The following is a 24,762-nucleotide window of genomic DNA, read 5'->3' on the forward strand; positions in this document are numbered from 1 at the left end:
CTTAAAAAAGTTTAGAAGTGCTCAAAAGTAAAAATGCCTTATAACAATTGTCACTTATTGGCCGGTATTCATAGTCGAGTCTTATTTCAAGCAACGTCTTAAGCTGCTAATACGGCTCTCTGATTGGTTGATAGCATCTTAAGGTGATACTTAAGACGATCTTAAATATAAAAATCGACTATGAATACCGGCCATTATGTATTGTCATATTAACATCACTAAAAAACGTCGGGCTATTAAATGAATAACTCCATAAGCAATTGTTGGAATACGTCATCTAATAATGGAGATAATAGGGGTAACCGTATTGTCGACAGTAGCCATAATACCCTCTTCTCCTCTAATAGTAACGACGACTTGAATATTACAAGAAATAAAGTAAGACGTTGCGTTCGATTGTCCATTAAATATAATGAATGTGTAGCGTGATAAAGTATGCACATCACAAAGGTTGATATACTCTCTCTCCTATTTCCTTTTTTTCTTTTATATTAATAAGAGAATTCACTATCTTTAATTTTCTAGAACTTTTGCGGTGTCCTTTTTATATTGTGTTTTTTATCGTAACATCAATTCAATGAGAGTCCTTGGTCTTTCAACCCGAAAGGACTTTTATTATCCGTCACAAGATAGATAGTCCCTTGTCTGTAAAAAGATATCATAATTTCATATATTTAAAAAAGATTACTCTGGTGCAAAATGTAAATTTATAAATATTTTAAAAGATATTTTAAACTTCTTCAAATTTTATAATTTTTTTTTAGAAATTATAAAATGAGAAGTCTTAAAATATCTCAGAATTTACGTATACAAAAAATTTTAGAAAAAATTTAGATTTCTTCAGCATTTTTAAAAAGTGTTTCAATTCATATAAAAAACATAAAACTTTTTAAAAAATGTTATATAATTTATTTACGAATATTAATCACACTGGCTAGAAGTCAAACCAAAGTCTAACTTTGTGAATTTTTTTATGGAAGAACGGAAAGAACTCGTCGGGTTTGTTTCATTATAAAAATTGTACTTACTTCTCTCTCTTTGTCATTTAAATTTTAGAGAAGTAATTTAAGAAGTAATTATAATTTTAGACTATAATTTCGCCACGCAAAATTATGTGAGGTACATTTGTTCTTCACCAATGTGAATTAATTTAAAAATTCTGAAAAATTGTGTGAAGAAGTCTAAGAAAATTTTTTACAAGTACAATTTCATAAAATAATTTTTCTCTTAAATTGTTTCTTTCAAATTCAAAATTTATTTACTGACGCGCTGTTCGGGGTGGCGTATCCCATGATGATTTGTGTGTTATTACTGCATCTGCCGGAGACCAAGTGAGGTAATGAAGCACATTGTACGCCTAAGAAGGCAGATTCATTGATCAGAGACTCAGCATAGAATTGCCACGAACGACGATGGCTGCAGAAATCTGAATAAATGACAAAAATCGAGATGTGAAAGATATTTTTATTTCTACAAATTCTAAGAGAAAGAAAATATACCATCAATGCTGAGAAACGTAGGACGTTGCGGACAGCCAGGTTGTATTCGTTCACCACCGTTTGGAAAAAAGTCCACTGTGCCCATAGTTTTGGCAATACCATAAAATCCATAGTCCGTATGTATGATATCCACAAAACGGGCATCAGAGAATGAAAGACTAGGCTGGAGACGGTTGTAGAGAGGACCGGCAGGATCTAGTCCTATAGAAAAATATCTTTAAATATATATTTTATATAGAAATTTTTTTCATAGCAAAGTTTTCAAAAAATTTTTTAAATAACTAAATTTGAACTCTGTCTTTTGATCTCTCTTTTTAATTTACATTACATGTACATATAAAATGTAATTTGAAAATGAATAAATAATATAGAAACAAAATCAAAAAACAGATTTAAAATTTGGTTGTCATCAAAGTATTTTAAGATCTCTCGTCATTTAAGGATAAAATTCAATACTATATTAAGCAATGATATATATTAATAAAATCAAAATAAAATCAAGCGATAATAAAACTTGTGGACTTTCACCCGTAATTCTAGGAATTTCAAAGCTGACTTTTCTGCCGACATAGCCGGAGATTTGGCTGCCCATAGAATGTCCGACAATATGCAATTTTTCCTTATCAAAACCCGATTTGATCATTTTATCGAGAAACATCACAAGAGCATCTGCAACGCGAGGAGCATTTCTTGCCACTTTTAAATACGATTCATTTGCTAATTTACGGTAATCTACTCCGATAATATTATGATCATTTCTCTTCAAGTAAGCTAAAAAAGTAAAAGTAATTTAAATGCTTTTTTTAATACATGCCTTGATAAAAACTGTTTTTAGAATTCTCCACAAATTAGTATAATTTTTCAGAATTTTTGTATATATTTTGGAATTTCTATACATTTTTATAATTGTATATAAAATTTCTCAGATTTTTTATACAAATTAAAATATTTTTCAAAGTATGATACTACAAGGTAGTAGGTTTTCTAAAATTCTTTATATATGTAAATTTTGAAATATAAGATTTTTCAGTCTATAATTTTCTAAGACTTATAAAATATAAAGTGATTTAAGGTATTATTTCAAAAATTTTTATAAATTTAAAATACTAAAAATTCTTAAAAATATTATAAGATATGAGAATGTTTTATCAGTGTGTTATATGTCGTCAAGATGTACCTTGCACCACTGTTCGTACACTTTCTTTTTCCATGTGTTCTGTAAAGCCATGAATATACATCACCGTCGGTTTGCTATTGATTATCCGAGATGTGATCGCGCTGGCATTCTTCAGCGAATAGTCAACATATTCGTTCAAAGTGATCCTAAAAGAAATAAATATTTGGATCAATACAAAAAAATATTTATTAGAAATTTATTTTATCTCTCGAAGAAGATCGAGATCGTTACGATGAAGAATGCAATTAATTTATTAGAAAAATTTAATATTAAGCGCGTAAAAATGATAACAAAAATCGAAAGCAAGTACCCGACATAAACACGTAGAAAAATGCTCTCAAGATCCTCTTCATTGGACATCTCGTCTACAAAAAAAAATATAAATATGGCAAATTTTTCTTTTTTGTATCAGATGTTGCTTACAAACAAGACAAAGAAAAAATAATTTAAAATAAAATATTTCTTTAATGTAATATAAAAATTTTCAAAGTTCTGACTACTACACTTATGAAGGCATAACACTTATTGTTAGACGAGTCAAAACGAGATTTAATTTTGAAATTCACTAAAGGAAGTATTATCAATATATGTCTGATAAATAATTATATTTTCTTTCAATCACTGAATTTAATTGAACTGATTTCACTGTTGAAAGCTAATACTTACCAACTGCAATCGCGTATATTATTATAATAGTAAAAATAAATTGTTGAAAAATATGGCTTATCATTGTGGCTCTGAAGCTAAAGTAGAAACAAAGAGGCTTTCTGAACGCACCAAACTTTGAATTTTTTTTTTGTGCCCAGGGTATAAAAAGCCACGCTAATTTATACACTGTTAAATTTATGAGACGTTCCGTTATCTCATATCGCCCTGTTTAGTTTACTTCGTATATAAAGAACGTACACGTGTTAAACAGAGATATTTTGTTTAACAAAGTTAATTATACAGGAAAAAAAATTAGGAATACGTTGCAAAATTAAAAGAGAATAATTATTAAATGATTATCATACAAAAAATATGCAATTATTCAAAATTAAGTAAATGCTTTAAAAATTTTGCATAATTTCTTATAATATATTAGATAATAGAAACAAAAGATTGTATATATATATATGAACACAAATTATAATTATTTACATGAATATGGATAGTAAAATTCTAAAATAATAAATAATTTTGAAATAATAAAACAAACGTGAATTTTAAATAACATTTATACTGTCAATATGTTTTTTTATACTGGATCTAGTTTGTTGAGTCCACTATATATTTATACTAATTGTAAGATATAGCAGTTATAACTTATGTAATGTATAATTTAATGATAGAACGATATTATGGAAAATTACCGTTTTTACCGCTTTTATCAAAAGTACAATGTACGTTTACAATTGGACAATTATGTTAACTTTATGACACTGTATATTTCCATATTAGTATATTTTTTGAATATGCAAAATTAACATATTATACGACATATGTTATCACGTACTTTACGTTTTTAATATATTTTATAGCATCTCAATATTAAGATATTTTTAAATTATGAGACTAGAAAATGTTATAGGATTGTATTATCTTATTATTAGAGTGGTGCTTTATAAAAATGTAAGAAATTAATCAATGTTAAGAAAAAGCAAAAACGCATTTTTTCGATAAAATAATAAATTTCTACAATACCTAACCTGAGTCTATTATGTCTAAAAACTCGTAAAACAAGGAGTGCGACATCGCACGACATGGTGCCCCATAATTCTGTCAACTGTTCATTTAATCGCACTCATGTTAATTTATGCAATGTACTGGCAGATTTATGAGAATGTCGTGGATTACCAGCGAAACGGCAAATAATTATGTGTATCTCTTCGCAAGGAAGTAAATTAGGGGAGAAACGGTCGACCGGAAGATTAAATTTTAGTCACCTTGCTGCAACTACGAATGATAAGTAAAATGGTCACACGCATAAGTAATATTTGGAATATTCCAATTTATTTTCGTAATAATTAGCTATAACCAATTTTGATAAATATTTAAGCTTTTTGTAAATAATAAGTTAACAAATAAGTATCTTAATTATATACAGGTATTTTAAGTCCATTGTAACTTCAAGAGGCAATTTTAAATGTCTATTTTCTTAAATATCTTATATTTGACGTAAATCTTTAAAACTTGAATGATCTAATAAATATTAATAGATGTATCAAATCGAATTAAAAATATCGCAACCATGCGATGACGATATTTTCCATTTTGATACGTTTTCAAAATATTCCCAAGTATCAATAAAATCCCATAAAAATCCTGATTTTCAAGGACAAAAATTAATTTCCAGTAGTAAATATCCAATGTGTAAAATTATTGATTTTAGGATCTACATTAAAACTTAAAAATTTTTTTTTTCCATAATCCAATGGATTTCCGGCTCTATAAGTTTGTTAGAGTGTTCTATTTTGTTAAATATCCTAAGCTTTTTGAATGCCAAAAACCTATTTATGTGATCAAATTTGAGTCTCAAGTAAATCAAAGATTCGCTTTCTAAAGTTATGACATAGACTTATAAAATACATCCTGTATAATAAATAGGAAATTATTTTCATATTTCTCTGCCTCCGTCAATTCCTTTCGTTGCTTTCAGTGTAGCCTTTTATTTCGCACTTATTGTCTAACGGTTGTCAAGTCAAATATTTGCTCAACTTAATATCTTGCAATGTAAAAAAAGTATCTTGTAGAGGTGTACATGTTTACTTAAAATTAATTAGGACGAGTATACAATGGATCCTTAAATGCTAAACGCTCGAGATCCTAGTACATTTCATATCTTTGGATTCTTACATGTTTATACTGTTCGAAATATTCTTATTACAATTTCCGGATTTTCAAAAGTCAACTCAAGATACGCGAAAATCTCTTGAATCTTTTTACAATCTCGAATAAAATTACGATTTTCACATTTATAATGAAAAGCGTAGCAAACATCGATACACAATTATCGCGCGTATTCATTAAATATGATAAGCAATTTATATTAATCACAATACAACGTTGATACTTAGTACTAGAGATGCATTTAGCCGGCCGCGTTTAGCATAAAATTTTGTGTGTAATCGTATTCGATCGTTGGTATAACGGACTGAACGAATTTCAGAAATATTATGAGGTACATGTGTACTCCTAACTCTCCACCACCTTCCATCACTGTCTCCATGATTTTCTTCATCACTTCCGCATGCCTGCACAAACAATGAAATATTCAGTCCATCAAGAATTGTAAATTTGACGAAATTCATAAAATCAGATGCCTCTTTTTCATCTTCTTTTTACCTGCAAGGATGAACGGAAGCCATAGGAGGACCAGGTATGTGAGGGTGAGTTTCCATCGTAACTGTCTTTTTAGCGTGATCCTGACTAACATCTTCGTACATCTCTTCTACATTAAGAGGCTTCCGATTCTAATATGATAAAACAAATAATACAGTGCATCTAGAGAAGATGTAATACTTTAAAGATTTAAGGTAATTCTTCAGTTCTCAAAAATAGTGCAAAAAGGACACTTTTCATTCATATATATTTAACACTAGAGTTTTTATTTACTATCTTCAAAATAATAAATAATAAAGAAAATTTAAGCAATAAAACAATATTTCATTTAAAAATATTTTTTTATAAAATTGATAAATGTTGATATGGAAAAAAATTCTTTATAATAATTATTTAAATGTATACCAAACGTCGTATTTTCACTAATATGACATCATATTTAAAGAGAATTATATAATTCATGAACACATACTCTTACATGAAAATAATATGATAAAACTTTTTTTTAAATCCAAAATGTTCTTTAAACTTTACATTCTTTCTTATAAATATAATTTTTTTTTTATTTTAGTAAACTCTGTCATATGAAACATTGTAAAAAGATCGAAAAACCTCTTTCAGAAATCGGTAGGAAGCAAATATGTGTCTTACCTCATTATATCCAAACAACCATAATCTAGGTGTTTGGTAATATTTGTCGTATGTAATATACAAGTCGTAAGTACGAGTGCGAATGATCTCTCCTTCCGTAAATGAATCTCGTTTCTCATGGCTGGTTTTCTTAGTGTTTTCCGTTGCCGTGTGCTACAAAGAAAAATACATTTCTAATAAATTATTAATTCAGGAAATTTTTTTTCTTATAGATCTGTGTGTTTGTGCTACCTTATCCTGCTCATCCAGCATACCACTGATTTCGAAAGCCTCCATATCAGCGGCATCTTCATCATCTTCATCTTCGTCCGCATTATCCTGAAGTTGAGATGGCTCTCCTAAGCTCTCTTCCAGTGCCATTTCTGTTACTCTTTCATCCAAGCCAGCGACACTGGCATAATGATGGGTGTCCACCCAACCACCTTCAGGATCGTCAGCTTCTATAATACATTCTTGCTCGTTGCTGTATTCCATCTATAAATACAAATCAATGCTATTATTGTATACAAATTGGAGAAAAAAATTTAGTGTCTTTCAGCAATAATATATTACCTGCTTACATCGACGAGTGCAGGGAACATTACGAGTCAACAGGAACTGTTTGCCTTTAGGTAGGTAAGATTTTGCCCTATCCTCATCACCGGTAGCCCATTGCCATGTGGGACAATGATGTACCAAATGGTCACCAGCTGCTACAAACTCTTCTGGTGTCAAGACACCAGTTTCTCGAAATTTGCTCTCCTTAAAGAGACCATGCAATTTCACATAAATACAAAATTATTGAAAACAAATTTTGTGAAGTATCAAAAAATTTTATCGGCTGCTGACAGAAATATCCTAACAAAATATAACAATATATTGAAACAATCAGTAGAATTTATCACATTGTAATCATTTAAGAATGTTTCGACTACATCTTCTCAAAGTCAAAATGTAAAAATTACAAGCTTTTCAGATTTATTTATTTATTTATTTTTCTTTAAATGTATGCATCATATTATCAATTTAAAAATTTAAAACTTATAGATTGTTCTGTTATTATGTTCTATTATTATGAATATCTGTAAAATTTAAGCACAATTCTTATATTAATGTAAAAGTTATTTAATTTTGTTTGCTCTTGATTGTTATATAAAATCATGTTTTGGACAAGATTCTGGAGTACTTGTAAATTTAATGAAAAAGTATCATTACAATTAAATCAAGTTTTTCTACATGTACTAATAAAACTCTAATATATTTAAAAGTTTACTTTAAAAATTATTTATCAAAAATTGCAGCAAAGTGGGATTACTTTTAAAGAAAAGAAAGAGAATTTATCTTGCACTTTTCTGTTTTTTTTTCCTTCATTGGGATTTATTTTTATTGAATAATTTGGTGTGCGTACTTTACTCGTTTCTTTTTCTTCCAATTACATCAGAATTTACTGGACATCTGTACATCCTCCCTCTTCGTCGTTCAGCGATAATCAAACCAAAATATCTAATCTACTCCGACAAATTACAGACATACAATTTCCGGTGAGCAAAACGAGAAAGCGGAAGCTGGGCCAAAATTACCTTCAGAACCGGTGTCAAGTATTCAGCGACGCCCAGCGCGGTGCCCTTCACAGAGTTTATTACACTTTGCATTGTTGATTATTTGTCCACAACGGTGAAACAGACAGGCGGACGGACAACCCGTATCCGACGTTGCGCGGACGTGCGAGAGGGATGACGATCGTTGTTCAACGAAATCCCATTTCGATCCACAATGGAAGAGTTTCTCCTATGACTCCTGAACTAATGTCGCAATGTCCTCGCTCACAAATTCTCTCTTCTCTCGACAATCGCGACTTACGCCGGATCGATTCGCGTTCGAACCGAGTGACCACGAGTAGCACACAAACCTTGTCCGACAGGTGACCACGGCGAACTCTGGTGAACTCAATCACCGTGGAACGCGAAAAATCGGTAGACGGACGTGTGAGTTCCAGCAGAAAGAGGAATTTGTCACTAGAACCAGGTCCCTCTCTGTGGTTCTAGTAAGATTGTTCCTTCGTGCGACCAAACGCTATCGCCAACTGTTGTCACGAAAATTCCTTAGAATTGGGAACCCGGGTGATTTTTCTCGGAGGCGAGAAAGCCCGATCAAGTTCACTTAGGATCCGGGGACATGGCACGAGAACTTCACGTGTGCCTGATCCGTTATTTCGCACGTCTAGAAAGGTTGGATGACAAATGGAAAGAATTGTCGCAGAAGGCTGAGAGACCGCTCGAGGTTTTGGCTAATCGGGCTGAACAATTGCGTCACGTCACGAAGTAAGTGGATAACAAGTGGCTACTTGCTCGTGCCACAAGCCACAATGTTCCTTATCGCGAGACTTCCGATGAAAGTAGATCAGATGGCGCGACAGTTGCGGCGAAGTAGGAGTGGACAAGGGAGTCGATTCTGTATCACATAAGCTGAGTAAAAATTACAAAAGTGAGCAAATTCACTAGCTTTTGACCAATGAAATTACAAATATTTTAGTAAATTTATTCACTTTTGTAATTTTCACCAAGGTGAATAATATAGAATTGACCTCAAGATGTTGAAAAAATAAATTAAGAGCTATCCTTACCAACTCCGATTAGTTTGATAATATATCAACCGAATAAATTTATTATTTAAAATTAATTATTAACTTTTTAATTTTATTAATAGATTAATTGATCGATACTCATCTTTGTAGTAGCGAAGAAATAGACGGAGTGGAAGATAGTGTAGACCAGGAAACGCGGGAAAGATTGATATTTAAAATCCTCATGGGCTTCGAGGAAGAAATCGCGCTTCTCTCAAATATTTTGACGCAACTAAATGACGCGAATCAGGTATTACTCATCTTCATTGTACCAGTTAACATAAGGTTCATTCCTTTCAGTTAAACTTCTTGTATGCTTCTTTTCTCTTTTCTTTCCACGTTAAAAAAAAGGAAAATGAACTGAGCAAGAAATTCAACTGAAAACAACGGACTAATAGAAAATTTGCATCTTTGATTTCAGGATTTGAAGAATTATTTGATTAATTTGGAAAACGCCAGAAGCAAGGTATCTTTAAAGGATGAGACGATGCAAGAATTAATCAAGGGGACGCCTTATCGACCAACACTCGAGTTACTTTTAGAATGGGCCGTTGAAGGTTTTCAGTTTTTCCATAACATGTAATTGTCGTTTTAAAAACAACTGACAGTGCGATCTTTTCAATATTATAATTTACCGTATTTTTTATATGCATTAGGTATCTTCGTATCAGTGATTGTATGAGATTAATTGATTACAAAGAAGAGGAGACTATTAATAATCTGACCTCATCTTTTGTGGAAGAAAAGCGCGGAAGGAAGAATATTAATAGTAGGTGTACTTTATTTTTTCATACCTTTTATGTCTATATAATGTTCACATATGTAGTAATGTCTTTAAAGAAATCTTTGATAAATGAGCTATTTAACTAGGGTTTGTTTTAAAAAAAATTGTTTAAAGTTTAACTGAAAATATTGTGAATAAATATAATTATAAAATATAAAAAATTATTTTATTTTAGTAGTAATCAGAATGTATTTTTAAACCAATCATTGAAAATTTGATATGATGTGCAGTATTATTTTGTAATTTGACAATTACTCAAATATAACTGATAATATAAATCCTGACACTTATATAAAATACAATATATAAACACGCATAATTTTCAAGCTTTTTGTTTCTATGATTGGAAAAATAACTATTGATGATGAAATGCTATCATCGATATAGATATGTGAGGAAAAAATGCTCATAATAAATTTCTTTACATTTATCTTAAATAAATGATAAAATATGTTCAATTACATGTTTAATAAACAATTTTATTACACAAATATTAAACGAAAAATCATATAGGTCATGACTAGATCTTAGTGTTGATATTTATTGTGTGATTTTGTATAAATTTTCAAGTTCACGATAAGTATATTATTCGATTATATTGAATTTTATTACAATTTAATAATATACTTTATTTTTTGTGAATTCACTATCCATTAAAAATTTTTATGTTTTGACTTTATTTTTGTATACAGCATTCTTCCAAATCTTTAAAAATACTTAGATAATATGTCTCATTTTTTTTTAAATTTAATTTTAAAAAAAGGTTAAATTCACATATGATTATAACTCAAGATGTACGAATTACTGATATGTATATTTATATCAGTGATACCAATATACTTTGATATAATACCGTACTTTACTTTTATCATTAGCTATTTTGATTTTTAAATCTAGATATCTCAATCAAAGTTGGGTATTTTTTTAAACTAAATTAAATTAAAGTTAATGGTTTATAAAATTAATTTTGAAAAATATTATTTATATTAAATTAAAATATTGTAATTTTTAAAATTAAAATACTTTAACAAAATAATTAAAATATGAACCACATCAAATAAATTTAATATTTAATTTGCAAATTAAGTTTCTATGAAATAACAAATATTTGTTATTGTTTTTTATATAGAAATGTACTTCTTATATTTATAATTTTTTTCTTTCTCTGTCAGATAATTCTTAAAAAGGGAAAAAATCAATAAGTTAATATTTATGTGTTTAAAGATAACTAGTTGTAGTTAAAAATTAACTCATTTACAATTAAGTTACAAGTTATTAACTTTTTAATTACAAAAGTAGAGTACATACACTTGTTAGTACAATCGCTTCACGAGCTTATAAATGTTTAAGTTTAGTCATTCAAAAATATTCTGTATAGAAAGATTTAACAAAGATTATATGTGTTTCAGAGATTCTTGCGTTCACGCAATTTCTAGCTAAGGAGACTCTTCATTAAGAAGACGAAGATACATAGAGCCGCTGAAGCAGAGAACTTCAAATGGATAAAATTAAGTGAATAAAGAAATTTGATATACATGGATAAATTATAATAAAATTCTTTAATAAAATTCTTTCTTTTTATAAAGAAAGAATTAATTGAATTTTTAATATTAAACTGTAATCACGATTTATATTTATATTACACTATTCCTTACGTAGAATGGATAATATTTATTATAAAAATAGAGTGATCTTGTACAGAAAGAGAAAATTATATATATTATATATAAATTATTTACTACTCTCTGTATATTTATAATAAATATTGATTATTATACATAAGGAATTTAATAGTTTAACTAATTACTGAAGCAAAGTAATAAAAGTTAATTTTTTATACTAAACTGTGATTGCATGATTTTTAATAATCGTTATCCTAATTTTCTTCATTGTGTTTACATGAAAGTATTCTTTCATTTTACATACATATATTTACACTTTTTGTATACAATGTTGCGATTTACGTGTTAAGTTCTAGAATAGCGATAAATCATGACCTGTCTTTCGTTCTCTCTTTCTCTCTCTCCCTATCCCCGGGTGTCTTTCTCTCAGAGAAGGGTTCTACGTGCTGTTTCGCGTTTTCGCGAGAGAGTCGCGGGCGAGAAGAGAGAGAGTCGCCGAGGCGCCGGCGCCAGCTATTGATTCCCTCGGATATATCCGTGGTTTCAAAAGTTACTATCACCAGCGCACCACACGGGGGTGTCACCAGTGGCGAACCGCTCCTCGACCGCGGACAAGGTCCTCGCGCGTTTCCCCCTTTGGTCCCCGGCAGGTGGGTAAGGATTGCGCTTCTTCGGCCTTTCGCTTCGCGGCGGATACGCGAACGACTCCAGGACGATTCCACGGGGATATTCTTCCCTCGTGACGGACGAGTATACGCGTCCGGATAAAGCTGTCTCTTGGTACTTCCGTGAGAGAAGGAATCCGGGTTTTCTGTGTCAATCGTTAATACGTACAACGATGTGGAAGATTTACGAGAGTATTTTTGCATATGCATCGACACTGTGTATATATTTTATTAAATGCTGTATATTTTATTAAAAGTAAATCCTCTCTTTCTCTTCCACAGATGTGCGTAGAAATTTTAATAAAACTTGCGTCTGTGCACGCGCGCGCTAGAACGCACAGACTTACGTCAAAGCAAAAATCAATTTCCAGTTTGAACTTTTCAATCGATTTTATTTTATGTAAGGGATACGTGCGCAAATTTGTGTAAGACACGTGTGTATTTGGGAAGCATACGCTTAACCATAATCGACACCTGTGTGAGAAAATAAATATAAAATATACATATTTGGTAGATGTGCGTATATATATGTATATATACATCACTATAAATTGAACCTGTGACAATGTCGCACATATGGACAATTTTTGTAAGAGAATTTTAAAGCTGACCGATGAAACAGCTAACTAAATTCGTGTGAACATGTGTCGCGATGGTCAAAAATGAAATTCTATAAAAGAAGACGTAGACTTTCTCGGCACTTCTGAAGTGTTCCAAAAATCTGATAAATTTTCTAAAAGTTATAAAATTATACCAACATTTTAAAAAATTTTAAGACTTGGAGAAAAATACAGAAAAATTGTATGAAGAATTTTAAGAAAAATTTATACATACATAACTTTTGTCGATCACTTTATATAGTTTTTATTTTTGGTAATTTTATTTCGATTTTTTTTTTTCGGACAGGATGAAGCACCTAGACCTTTCCGTTTAATCAAAATTGGATTTGCAAAAAGACTAAAACGAAAAGGAAGAAGATATGGCGAACACAGCTCATCTCGTTCGCCGGCAAAGCTCCCGCGACCTAAAGCCCCAGAAAAGCATCGATAAGCTCGAGATGAAAGAGATGCGTGGTAGATTAGTGGTGGATAATCGGAAGAACGTCGCCACTGCCAATTATGGGGCCACTAATGCGGCCTTTGAAGACACCAGCCCTAATAAGGTACATGCTTATTTACATTTATCCTCTTAAAGAGATATCGAATCTCAATGAAATAAAATCCAATGAATTTGGCTTCGTTGATCTGTAGAGTAAAATAGGAAATGGTCCCGGCAATAATGACGGCAAGGCGACTTTTCGGCCGGAAGCGGGCGAAGATGAGCGTGAAAATTGGGATAGCAAGCTCACATTTCTCCTGGCGACCGTAGGATACGCGGTGGGCCTTGGTAATGTATGGCGGTTCCCCTATCTGGCTCAGAAGAACGGCGGAGGTGCGTTCGCTTCGTTCAGATTGCTTAGGTTCTTTCTTTTCTTTACAATTGTAAGCACAATGTTTTAATGTTCTAGGCGCTTTTCTGATCCCTTATTTCGTAATGCTGGCCATCGAGGGTATTCCTATATTTTATCTGGAATTGGCAATCGGTCAGAGACTGAGAAAAGGCGCTATCGGAGTGTGGAATCAGGTGAATAGAATAAAACGTTCATTATTTATAGATTGAAATAAATATTTTATAAATAAGTTTTCTGTATCCCATTTCCAAAAGGTATCCCCATATATGGGCGGTATCGGAATCAGCAGCGCCGTAGTCTCTTTCAACGTGGCTCTTTACTATAATACAATTATCGCTTGGTGCCTATTTTATTTCGTTCAGGTAAACGATCAAGACCTAATTTCATTGGTCGACATATCACGCGTGTCACTCATAGAAGTCTAAATCTGTTCAGAGTTTCCAATCGCAACTACCTTGGGCAGAGTGTCCCAATAGATATTTTCCAAATGGATCTTACGCGCTTGAACCCGAATGTTTGGTAATATCAAGATTTAATACAATATAATATAAATTATTCTTACTGTGCATACGCGCGCGCGCGCATTAAATTTGTCTTTGTTTATTATATAACCTGAGACTCGGTCAACAGGCCAGCAGCCCCACGCAGTATTTCTGGTATCGAACTACCTTGATGATATCCAAGGATATCAACACACCGGAAGTGTTTAATTGGAAAATCGCTTTGGCACTGATCATCGCTTGGATCCTCGTCTACATGTGCATGATTAAGGGTATCGCATCTTCAGGCAAGGTACGAGAGGTCTTTTATAGCTAAAATCAGTCAGTCATTAATTCTTCAAGTAATCATTCCGACTTCTTCAGGTCGTATACGTGACCGCCACGTTTCCCTACATCGTTCTGATCATTTTCTTCTTCCGAGGAGTAACGCTGAAGGGTATGTCGGACGGTTTGCGACATCTTTTCACACCAAAGGTGCGTTCTCGCCATTATCTTAACTGAAAGTTATTATTGGATAATGAGATTTTTCTTGATAAGAAAATACTTTTTTTTAATAAACAAAGAAATGCTTAATAACATTTAAATAACTATCGATTTAATTTTACGTTTTAGTGGTGGACGTTGGCCGATCCTGTAGTTTGGTTGGAGGCTGGAACGCAAATCTTCTTCTCGCTAGGCCTAGCTTTCGGCGGTCTAATAGCGTTTTCTTCATACAACCCGGTGAATAATAATTGTTACCGCGACGCCATCATGGTCAGCCTGACGAATTGCTTCACGTCTATGTTTGCGGGAATTGTCGTCTTCTCGATTATAGGTGAGTATGATTTCTTCCCTTAGAAATTTCTGATTCCTATGACATTGATCCCGTTCGAACAGGGTTCAAGGCTACTATGGTTTACGAACAGTGTTTAGCAGAAAGAAATAGCACGTTGATGAGCATATTCGGTCATGCCGATAAAATACCTGAGAATATTCCGAGTGCTGGCACGATACTGAATATTACGAATGGCACCGGATCGCTGGACAGCATGATAATGCCGGCACTGCCCAAATGCGATTTGGAGAAAGAGTTGGATAATGTAAGTACGAAAGTACACTTTTAGCTTGCGTGAATCATGAGTAACAATAATCCGATGATTACAGTCAGCGTCGGGTACAGGCTTGGCGTTTATCATATTTACCGAAGCGATCAATCAGTTTCCTGGTGCTCAATTCTGGTCGATACTGTTCTTCCTGATGCTGTTCACGCTGGGAATCGATTCCCAATTCGGTACTTTGGAGGGTGTCGTCACCAGTATCGTCGATATGAAGCTGTTCCCGAATTTGAGAAAAGAGATTCTGACGGGTATTACTTGCAGTAACAAAAAAAAAAAAAAAAAAAAAAGAGAGAGAAGTTATTGATAAAAATAAATTCAATTTCGTGCGTAGGTGTGATTTGTTTGGTGTGCTGCGTAATCTCTATGGCCTTCGCTCACGGAGCCGGCAGTTACGTCTTCGTGTTGTTCGACAATTTCAGCGGAAACTTTCCATTGCTCATAATCGCGTTCTTTGAATGTATAGGAGTATCCTACGTGTACGGTTTGAAGAGGTAAGTCTGCAAAAAAAAGTTTCAGGGTTTTAGATCACACATATATTACGTTGGTGCGTTGCGATGATTTCAGATTCGCTGACGATATCGAATTGATGACCGGTAATCGGCCTGGTCTGTATTGGTTGATATGTTGGAAATACCTTAGCCCGTTGGCGATGTTGAGTATTCTGGTCGCGTCATTTGTCGAGATATTTTTCGAAGGAAGCGGTTATCCAGCCTGGGTGGCGAGTAAGGGCATTACGGAGAGGCACGAATGGCCCGTTTGGGCTTTAGTTCTCATCGCCATTCTTATTCTTACTTCTGTTCTATGGATACCCGCAATCGCTATTTGCAGGTTGATATTAGTCATTTTCTTAATCAATATATCAATATTATAATTATACTAATATATATTATCGCACACACAATATTAATGTTATAATTAACATTAGTAATAATAATGTTAAAATCAACATTAATATTAATATACTAATATTAATGGTAATTATATTAATTCTGTTATAATTATAATACTAATACTATATCTCATTTTACACGAGTTTCATATTAATTACTTGCACCGATCCTTTTCAGATACTTTGGAATTCTCATAATTGACGACAACGAAAAAGCCTGGTTTCCCGCGGCGGATTTGAAAGAATTCCACGGAATCATGCCGCACGAAGTGACAGTGGCTGAGACATTGTTGTTTTGTATCAGGAGTGATGGTTCCGAAGGCTTGTGCTGTCCTACGGGTGGTCCTAGTGATGATGAGGATGATGATCTCACCTAGGATCAATCTCGATCGCGACGCGCGTTTCCGTGGATAATTTTGTCTCGAGAAACGCTCTACTTCATCCTGTGACGATCATTTTCGACTGCTGCTGTTGCTGTTTCGTCGAAAATGACTGAGATCCATTTTGGTGAATCTGATCTGTAGTCAGCGCATCCGCGTGGTAGGACCTTATCTATTGTGTCAATTAACATAAGCTTCGGCGGTAGGAGCCGTTTCTTCTTAATGCAAAGACGGAGATATATTCGTAAAAAAAGATTTATTTTTTTCTTTCTTTTTCTTTAATCAACTTTAACACTATTAACTATTCAATTCAAATTTTTCTTCAAAAATTCTTTTTTCAAGATTCTTTGATTAAATAATAGGTATTTCAATATCTAATTCCGATAAGAGATTCTTGGTAAGGGGTTGGTTTATTCGACATTTTTAAATATATCTCCGTCCGAAAGATATAACTCGTTTGCAGTTTTGAGTTTCTTAAGTGATATTAACTTTGTGCGAAATGGCTTTCGAAGCTTCGCGGATTATAAAGAATACTAGTCGACAAACATCGGCACATACACAGTTTTCGAGTCAACACAATCGCGCGTCGCGTGGTCGGAAATGGAACGTAATTTGTCGCGGAGAAAATTGCCCGTTATACAAGTTTATCGATGAAACATTTACTCTTTAGCGATTGCGATTAACGTCAGATTTAATAAGATTAGCGGTAGGAGCCGTCCAGTGGACTTGGGTGAATAAACCCGAAACATTGTTTTAGATAGATAGTCTTGGATCAGAACATTTGGATCCTTAAATCTATGGATATTTGAAGATTCGAAATTTTGGAAATCAATGGATCTAAAGACCTAATTCCGTAAATACTCGAGACTCCAAGAACGCAAATAAGTAAATAAATAAGAAGATGCGGATATTCAGGTTTTTCAAAGTATAGAAAGAGTATGGATAAGGATCTAAGAACTGAAGGGTATATTAAGCTATATAAATGTCAGATAATGTGAAATCCTACCAAAGATCTAAGGATCCAGGAATCCACAATTGATACGTGGACTGATAATGTGACAATAATGAACTTAACATAAAGAAAACAAAATTTATGACAATAATAATTGGATTAAATCATGTTTGACAATAATCTCGACAGTGCGTAGCATGCGATACGCACTTAAGAATGCCTGGAAAGCCGGAAGGCAATTAATTTAACCGATAGAACTGGTTTCTTCGGACTAAGAGATATTATCATCGTCTCGGCCATAGGTTAATCAACTAATTAGTTTCACGTAGGTCAATTATTATTCTGATTTTCACATCCTGTTGCGTATGTTCAAATTCGACCTGATGTAGAATATATTTATTATAGAAAGAAAAAACATATTGTACATATATACATATACATACATACATACTCTATATATATACATGTATGTATGTATGTATATATGTATACACACACACATATACCCATCATTGTATTTGATTAAAAGAAAACTAAAGTCTAGGTCGAAATTGAACATTAAAGGTGTTTCCGAATATTCCACGGAATCTTCCTGCTCGCATTCCTTTGCGACAATAATCAAATGGCCTGATATCTTCCAGTGATATTTTAAACATAACTCTTTGCATCTCGAATATCTTTATAAACTTTTTCTTTGCGTTAAAAAGAAAATTTGATTGTATTATTTTATATGAAACAATTTAGTACATATATTATGTATTTATAAATCTATATTTTATATATTTTTATATATTTATTTGCATTTTTTTCAATTATATGATTATATATAGATTAGATTTCTTGTAGCAATGTATAGTAATACACACAAGTATATATATATATATATATATATATATATATATATATATATATATATATATCAATATAAATAAAAGTTTTTCACATTACGAACACACGGATGTGACTAACAAAATTTTATATATCCATGTTAAAACAAGATGCTCTAGTGCAAAGAGTTAATAAATTAATGACTACTCGGTTGTGGAGTATTCGCCTAAAACGTACAAATGTTAACGCGGACAATAAGTAGAATTTCGTTTCTTCGAGTTATCTATTAGCAAAAGTAAGCAAAAAGATAACTACATTAGCGATCGTTAAGCGACTAATTAAATAATAACAATAGGAGTCCTCAATTAAGCGATGATGAAAATCGTCATCGGTTAATTAATGACGAAGAATAAACCTCATATCTTGATATCATATCATTTGTTACAAAACACACTAGTTTTTTATCTTATACTTGTTCGATCTTCCTCAAAAGAAAGACTCTTTTTAAAGTCGAATGCGTTTTATAACATGTTCTTAGACATTTTGATATTATTTATAAATTAAAAATTATTTTCTTTTGTCCGTTAGTATAATGCTATTAGATTTCTGAACTGAAACGCTAGTGAAGCTACTATATTTCCTGACTGCTATCTTGACATTTCTAAATTCTAATGTTTTAAAACACAATTGACAATCTCAATTTAATTTCATTAAGAGAGTAAATCTTAAAAGATATTTAAAAAAAGGGAGAAAAAATGTTACAGCAGTGTCGTCCATTATCGCGATGGCTGTTATAATTGTTGGAGCTACAAAAAGAGTGATCTATCCTATCGCACTTTTGTTAACCACATATTGTCGATGTAGCTTGCGCAATAACTCAAAACAATACACCGACGGCGGACGGTAGTAATTATTATTACATATAATTGCGACGATTGCGATACATATATACAATAATATTGCGTATACGTAAAACTGTACATATATATATATACATACATGAATATATTGTTGTCAGTTGAATGTTAAAATAAATACCTTGAATGGATTCAAACCTCTCTTTACTAGTGTCAGGTTCACTGCACTAGTTAATGAATATATAATTGAACCAGTCAATAAGCATAAAGAAGTTAATATAATTACATTTTTTTCTCAATAAGAAATGATATTTTAATGAATTGTATGAAAATTAGATGAAAAAATATTAATCAATTTTTAATTTCTTATTTTGAAGTCTTATTATTTTAGTATTTTTTATAAACAGTTATTTATCCATGGTTGTTTAATGCAGTGATTTTACTTGAGAAATTTGGAATTACATTTTCTTTTAGCATGCAACATCACAATAAAAACGTGAGAGTTTGATGATAAAATAAATAATTTATTATTTATGGTAAAACAAGAATTACAGATGCTACATAGAGCTTATGTTGGATTTTTTTTTGAGCCACTGTGTGTGTATGTGTATGTGGAAACTTTCAGTCAACTCTTGAGTTTTTATTCAACTCTTTAAAGTTTCGATTTCATAAAATCAAAATACTCAATAAAATTTCGATTATTTTTAAGAAACGTAACTATTATGAAAATTTTATCTTATTTATAAACCGGAGATGATTAATCGAAATGAAAATTAACAGTCCTATATGTGATTAATAATAATTGTAAATATGTAGCACTTACAGAATTATATATATATATATATATATATTATATATATATATATATATATATATATATATAATCTGTAAGATCATTATTATGTTAACTATTTACTAGTATACTTACATTACAATAACAATAGCTTGCACGTCTCGTATGGCGTGTAAAAATATTTCACGGTAACAAGATACTTAGTCCTTTACATGTACAGTCTACTATTTTACACTCTCTTGAGATTTCTTTTAGATGTATCCACCTCTAAATCTCTTCATCATGAAGCTTTCATCTCTTTCTTCCGTCGCTGAAAATCGCCACCACCTTAACTTAAATCTATGGCAGTAAGCTACGTATCGGCATCAATAATGTAAGGCCCATTCATTTTCCTGTAGAAAGGTGTCGACCACTTCTTTCATTGCCAAGTTCGGAATCAGTTGATCTTGTGTCAAACGTACACGTGTGACCGGATCGAAGTGACCGACTCGTTGGAGATGTTCCTCGATGTCTTTCCGCTCGTACGTGATTCCACTGGGCGTAATCACCGGCTCTTGCAAAATCTCGAAGCTAATCTTGCCGCACAGGTAGTCGGGCACTTCTCTTTTCTACAAATATTTATTTACATTCATAGGACTAATAAAATTGTATTCTACATGAATTATATTAATAGAATATTAATTACACATTATTAAACAGAATTAATACACGGAGGAATTTTCTTTTATAATTTAGTAAAAAAATTTGACCAAATTTCATTATAGTTAAAGTCGAAAACAAAATTTTCTCAAAAGATTAACAGAATTGTATTAACAGAATCATGGAATATGAAATTAAAGAAACGTTCTAAAAGAAACAACAGCTAACGCAATACGAACCCGCCTTCTCTCGTCGATCTTGGCGAAGAGATCATTGAGTCTCGATATACAGGTATCTCTCTTTTCCTCAATCTCTTCTTTTCTCCTGGCGAATTCGGCCGAGTTTGTTTCAACGTCGGAATCCTTCGTCTCTTGTTCTTGCAGAGTTACCAAGTTACGCTTCGCATCATCCATGATTAGCTGATTCAGGTAAGTCTGCAGCTCGATGTCTTGGGAAATTCTTTGCTCTTCCCTTACTTGAAATCGACGTTTCTTAGCTTGGCGCAATACACTGGTGATGTCGTCGCCATAGTTTAGCTTCTGCTCCTTTGCCAAGTCTACGGCTAAGTTATTTGAGATAAGCATAAGATAAATGACCCAATTACTGACACTCTTGAATATATAAATTATCTTATTATATAATTGTGTATTTAATTTTATTTTAATTCTTAAGAAATTTATTTATTGTTACAATTTTCATTAAAAGTAAAACTTCTGTCTTCTAAAATTCTTAAAAAAATTTAAGAATTTCTCTCCAGTATTTGGGACAGTATTTGTCAATAATTGGGCCATTTAATCCTGATCTTAATCCTGTGCTACAAATCTATTTCACGCTTGAAGAGATGAGATAACTAGCCCAATTACTGATCAGTGTCTCAAATCATCTTGGAAAGTCAATCTTATAAATGCTTTTTTGAATATATAAATTATATTATTATATAATTGTATTTAATTTTACCTCTCAGCAGGAGAATGCAAGTCTCAACATATTTACCTCTTTGCAGATATTTGACAGCTTCGTCAAATAGTTCCAATTCAAGTAGGGCAAGTCCCAGGAAAAAGTGACCCTTCATCAAACAGGGATCTATATCCAGAGCCCATCTGCAATCCTTACACACGGACTCCCATCGCTTTAGCTTTAAGTGACACAGTGCCCGATTTGTGTAATATAACGCTTGACCTGGATTCTTCATCTTAAATAAAAAAAAGTTATTAAAACTAGTAATCAGTTTTTCTGCTCTAAAATTAAAAATTATTAATACTATACATAAATTTGGCATACAAGGACTCCCGGAAAAAAATCTAAAAGTTTAGTTCCGGTCTATAATAGGTGTAGTATAAGCCATAAGAAATTGACCAATTATAGTAGCGAGAAGAATAATCGACGGTTAGTCAATTTCTTAAGGTTTAAGACTTATTACGCTTATTGTAGATCGAGACTTACGATATCTAAAAAACGCCTTTAAAACGTCTTATGTCGCAATTTTGGATTTGATGTTTGGAAATTATCTTGGGAAAAAAAAAATAATATGATAATAGACTTCAAATATACTCATTATAAATTCAGAGAAAACTCACTCTTAGGTACTCAATATAAGAAAATGTATATTCTTTCAAAGAATGTTATAAAATTTTATTGAGAAAAAAAAATAAGCAGAATAATAAGAAAATCAAATTTAGAAGTTTTACCTTAATATGTTAAATTAAAAGATTAAATTACTTAAAAGTACATTTTAAAATTAAGACCAAATTCTACTTCTTTTGATAAAAAAAAAATCAACATTTTTTCTGTACATTCTTTACATATCTAAAGTGTGTAGATTATACCTGTAAAATGATTTGCGATATTCGAGTTATTTAAAAAAATATAGCCTGCTGCTAAACGTAGCAAAGCAACGCGATTGCATAAAGACGGATTATGAGGCCAATTTAAATGCTTGTCAAAAATTTCACTTTTCTTCATATAGAAAACAGCACCTACGAGATACATTTTGGTCGATAACAGTCGTACTAAAAAGTATGTAACTAATTTGATCTGATTTAATTTAATTTTAAACACGTTTTTCTCGGAATCGTGCATTTTAATATTTCGAACAAGATATCTCATGAACCGGTCAACTGATTGAATTTAGCCAAATTGTACGATAATTTGATACTTTTTATTGGAGGATAAATCTCAATAGAAAATAAAATATAACAAAATTAATATTTTTTGTGTGACATTCAATTAAAAAAACGATAAAAAAACTTAAAGTTTAATAAGCTGCCATTTAACAGTTTTTCAATATTTTACATTGTCGTTCATCCTCCAATAAATTTAATATATTTTAAGTAAATTTTCCAGCAACTTTGTCATGTAATTTTTATAGTCAGAATCCTGTTCGAGACTGGACCGTGTAAATGAAAATAGTTGCTCGAACCGATACGATTACGGTCATTTCAAAGGTTGTTATTTACAAAAAATATTTCTATACATTTTAAAATATAATAAATAAATAACATGCAAAAAACCCGAATTTCTATCTCCTTTTTACAAATGCAAAAAAAAGTTTTTTTAATGACAATTTTCGATGAAAAGAAGTAAAATCTAGCCTTAATTCGTTTTGGCAAATTTTTCCTATAAATTATATTATTTTCTGGAATTAAATTAGCCTTTCAATTATATTAGCTTCATGTTATAAAATAATAAGAATTTGATTTGACAGATTATACTAAATGTGCTGATATCTGAATTTGTTTGACACATTTGAAATAAATAATATTTATTTAATTTAAGAAATTTACAGTATGCATTTTTCTGTGTATTAAAGTATCTCGACGTTTTGTCGCATAATCAAATTTAAATCTCCCTCGCTTTCGCCGAATTCTAGTTCGAACACCGAGCACCAGGGGCGGCCGTCATTCCATTATCGCTGGCGCACTGCGTGATTCGTGATTCAAAACAAAAAATATTTTGCTGCAACAACAACCGAGCGAGCGAGTAGACGCACGAAAGCGCGCGACTATCCAAAATCACGATCGTGCGATATCAAGCCAGAAATGTCATTGTACTTACGATTGCCTTCGAGTAGCAACTAGCCGCGTCTTCGTATTTGTGTAGATCGAAGAGACGGTTTCCCTGTTCCTTCAACTCCTTGTCGGACAGGTTCGCCGTCGAGTACATCTTGCTCATGATGGCGGCTGGTGATCACGACATGCACGAGAATCGATTGATCTGTTTATTTTTCTCTACACTTGTGAAAATGCACGAGACAAGGGCGAAAGCAATCGCGACACCCTTTGTCTAACCTCAAACGGACGCCCGATATTTCATCTTTGTTCCGTCTACGGTCTTCGACTAGACGCGATCCTATACAGACAGTGGAGTGAGTCTGCAATTCGATGCGACTGCCATCTTAAGAATAATATAAAAACGATAGGGGTATAACCTATTTTATCAACGGTAGCTACTTTGCAAAGTTTACTTTTATAAGCTATCGTACATAAATAAATGTAGAGTACTATCTTGGAGTGTGTATCGCTAGATGGTAGTTCATGTGCGTGTTATGGATTTTTGATGAAATTAAGGCAAGTGCCAAATATTCAGATTTTATGTACGTAACGAAATTTTATGTACATTTATACATATATGTATTTGTTGTCAAACAGATGAATTAGACAATATCATTTGTGATTAATAAATAGTTTTAAGAGATAAAATCATCTCTTATATACAAAGTAGTTTTCAGCTTTTTTTCATTAAATTTTAAAAACTAATTCATACAACACAGAATATTTTAGTAATGTTGCAGCAATATTTTCCACTCTTCTGCAATATTACTGAAACGTTGCAATGTTACTGCAACATTGTTAAAGCTTTCTACATTAATTATATGAGACATATCAAAAAATCTTTTATATAAAAGTTTTATAATAAAATTATCTGTATTTATTTCCTCTATTTAAGGACAAAATTTGTACAAATATGAGTTCAACGTGGTGCGCGCGATTAAAGTAATATAACAATTATTTCACTAAACACAAGTAGTTTAATAGTTAAATAATTTTCAAATTACTT

The 24,762-nt window shown here is 31.9% G+C and overlaps 5 protein-coding genes across 5 annotated transcripts; 2 read left to right on the top strand and 3 right to left on the bottom strand.

The window, feature by feature from the left end:
• Nucleotides 1-391: 391 nt before the first annotated feature.
• Nucleotides 392-3,716, bottom strand: LOC105207817 (lipase member H-B). The gene is made up of 7 exons (XM_011177461.3): nt 3,343-3,716; nt 2,987-3,041; nt 2,677-2,822; nt 2,028-2,270; nt 1,500-1,700; nt 1,267-1,426; nt 392-645 (listed from the first exon to the last, which is right to left on the bottom strand). The coding sequence occupies exons 1-7, from the start codon at nt 3,404-3,406 to the stop codon at nt 570-572; spliced, it is 945 nt and encodes a 314-aa protein (XP_011175763.2). The 5' UTR covers nt 3,407-3,716; the 3' UTR covers nt 392-569.
• Nucleotides 3,717-4,646: 930 nt separating this feature from the next.
• Nucleotides 4,647-8,441, bottom strand: LOC105207759 (ubiquitin-like-conjugating enzyme ATG3). The gene is made up of 6 exons (XM_011177401.3): nt 8,208-8,441; nt 7,201-7,389; nt 6,880-7,122; nt 6,649-6,801; nt 6,001-6,128; nt 4,647-5,909 (listed from the first exon to the last, which is right to left on the bottom strand). The coding sequence occupies exons 1-6, from the start codon at nt 8,277-8,279 to the stop codon at nt 5,747-5,749; spliced, it is 948 nt and encodes a 315-aa protein (XP_011175703.1). The 5' UTR covers nt 8,280-8,441; the 3' UTR covers nt 4,647-5,746.
• Nucleotides 8,442-8,762: 321 nt separating this feature from the next.
• Nucleotides 8,763-11,644, top strand: LOC105207758. Its single transcript, XM_011177400.3, has 5 exons — nt 8,763-8,948; nt 9,362-9,500; nt 9,672-9,829; nt 9,907-10,019; nt 11,444-11,644. The coding sequence occupies exons 1-5, from the start codon at nt 8,803-8,805 to the stop codon at nt 11,488-11,490; spliced, it is 603 nt and encodes a 200-aa protein (XP_011175702.1). The 5' UTR covers nt 8,763-8,802; the 3' UTR covers nt 11,491-11,644.
• A 552-nt stretch (nt 11,645-12,196) lies between these two features.
• Nucleotides 12,197-18,509, top strand: LOC105207760 (sodium-dependent neutral amino acid transporter B(0)AT3). The gene is made up of 14 exons (XM_011177402.3): nt 12,197-12,306; nt 13,228-13,483; nt 13,572-13,752; nt 13,829-13,944; nt 14,026-14,133; nt 14,207-14,290; nt 14,402-14,563; nt 14,635-14,745; nt 14,884-15,085; nt 15,148-15,350; nt 15,415-15,616; nt 15,700-15,859; nt 15,933-16,196; nt 16,436-18,509. The coding sequence occupies exons 2-14, from the start codon at nt 13,301-13,303 to the stop codon at nt 16,632-16,634; spliced, it is 2,175 nt and encodes a 724-aa protein (XP_011175704.1). The 5' UTR covers nt 12,197-12,306; nt 13,228-13,300; the 3' UTR covers nt 16,635-18,509.
• Nucleotides 18,510-19,777: 1,268 nt separating this feature from the next.
• LOC105207764 (E3 ubiquitin-protein ligase CHIP) lies at nt 19,778-24,076 on the bottom strand. Its single transcript, XM_011177404.3, has 4 exons — nt 23,761-24,076; nt 21,700-21,898; nt 20,946-21,268; nt 19,778-20,675 (listed from the first exon to the last, which is right to left on the bottom strand). The coding sequence occupies exons 1-4, from the start codon at nt 23,875-23,877 to the stop codon at nt 20,433-20,435; spliced, it is 882 nt and encodes a 293-aa protein (XP_011175706.1). The 5' UTR covers nt 23,878-24,076; the 3' UTR covers nt 19,778-20,432.
• Nucleotides 24,077-24,762: the final 686 nt, after the last annotated feature.

Source organism: Solenopsis invicta, chromosome 14 (genome assembly GCF_016802725.1).
Source record: "Solenopsis invicta isolate M01_SB chromosome 14, UNIL_Sinv_3.0, whole genome shotgun sequence".
NCBI lineage: Eukaryota > Metazoa > Arthropoda > Insecta > Hymenoptera > Formicidae > Solenopsis > Solenopsis invicta.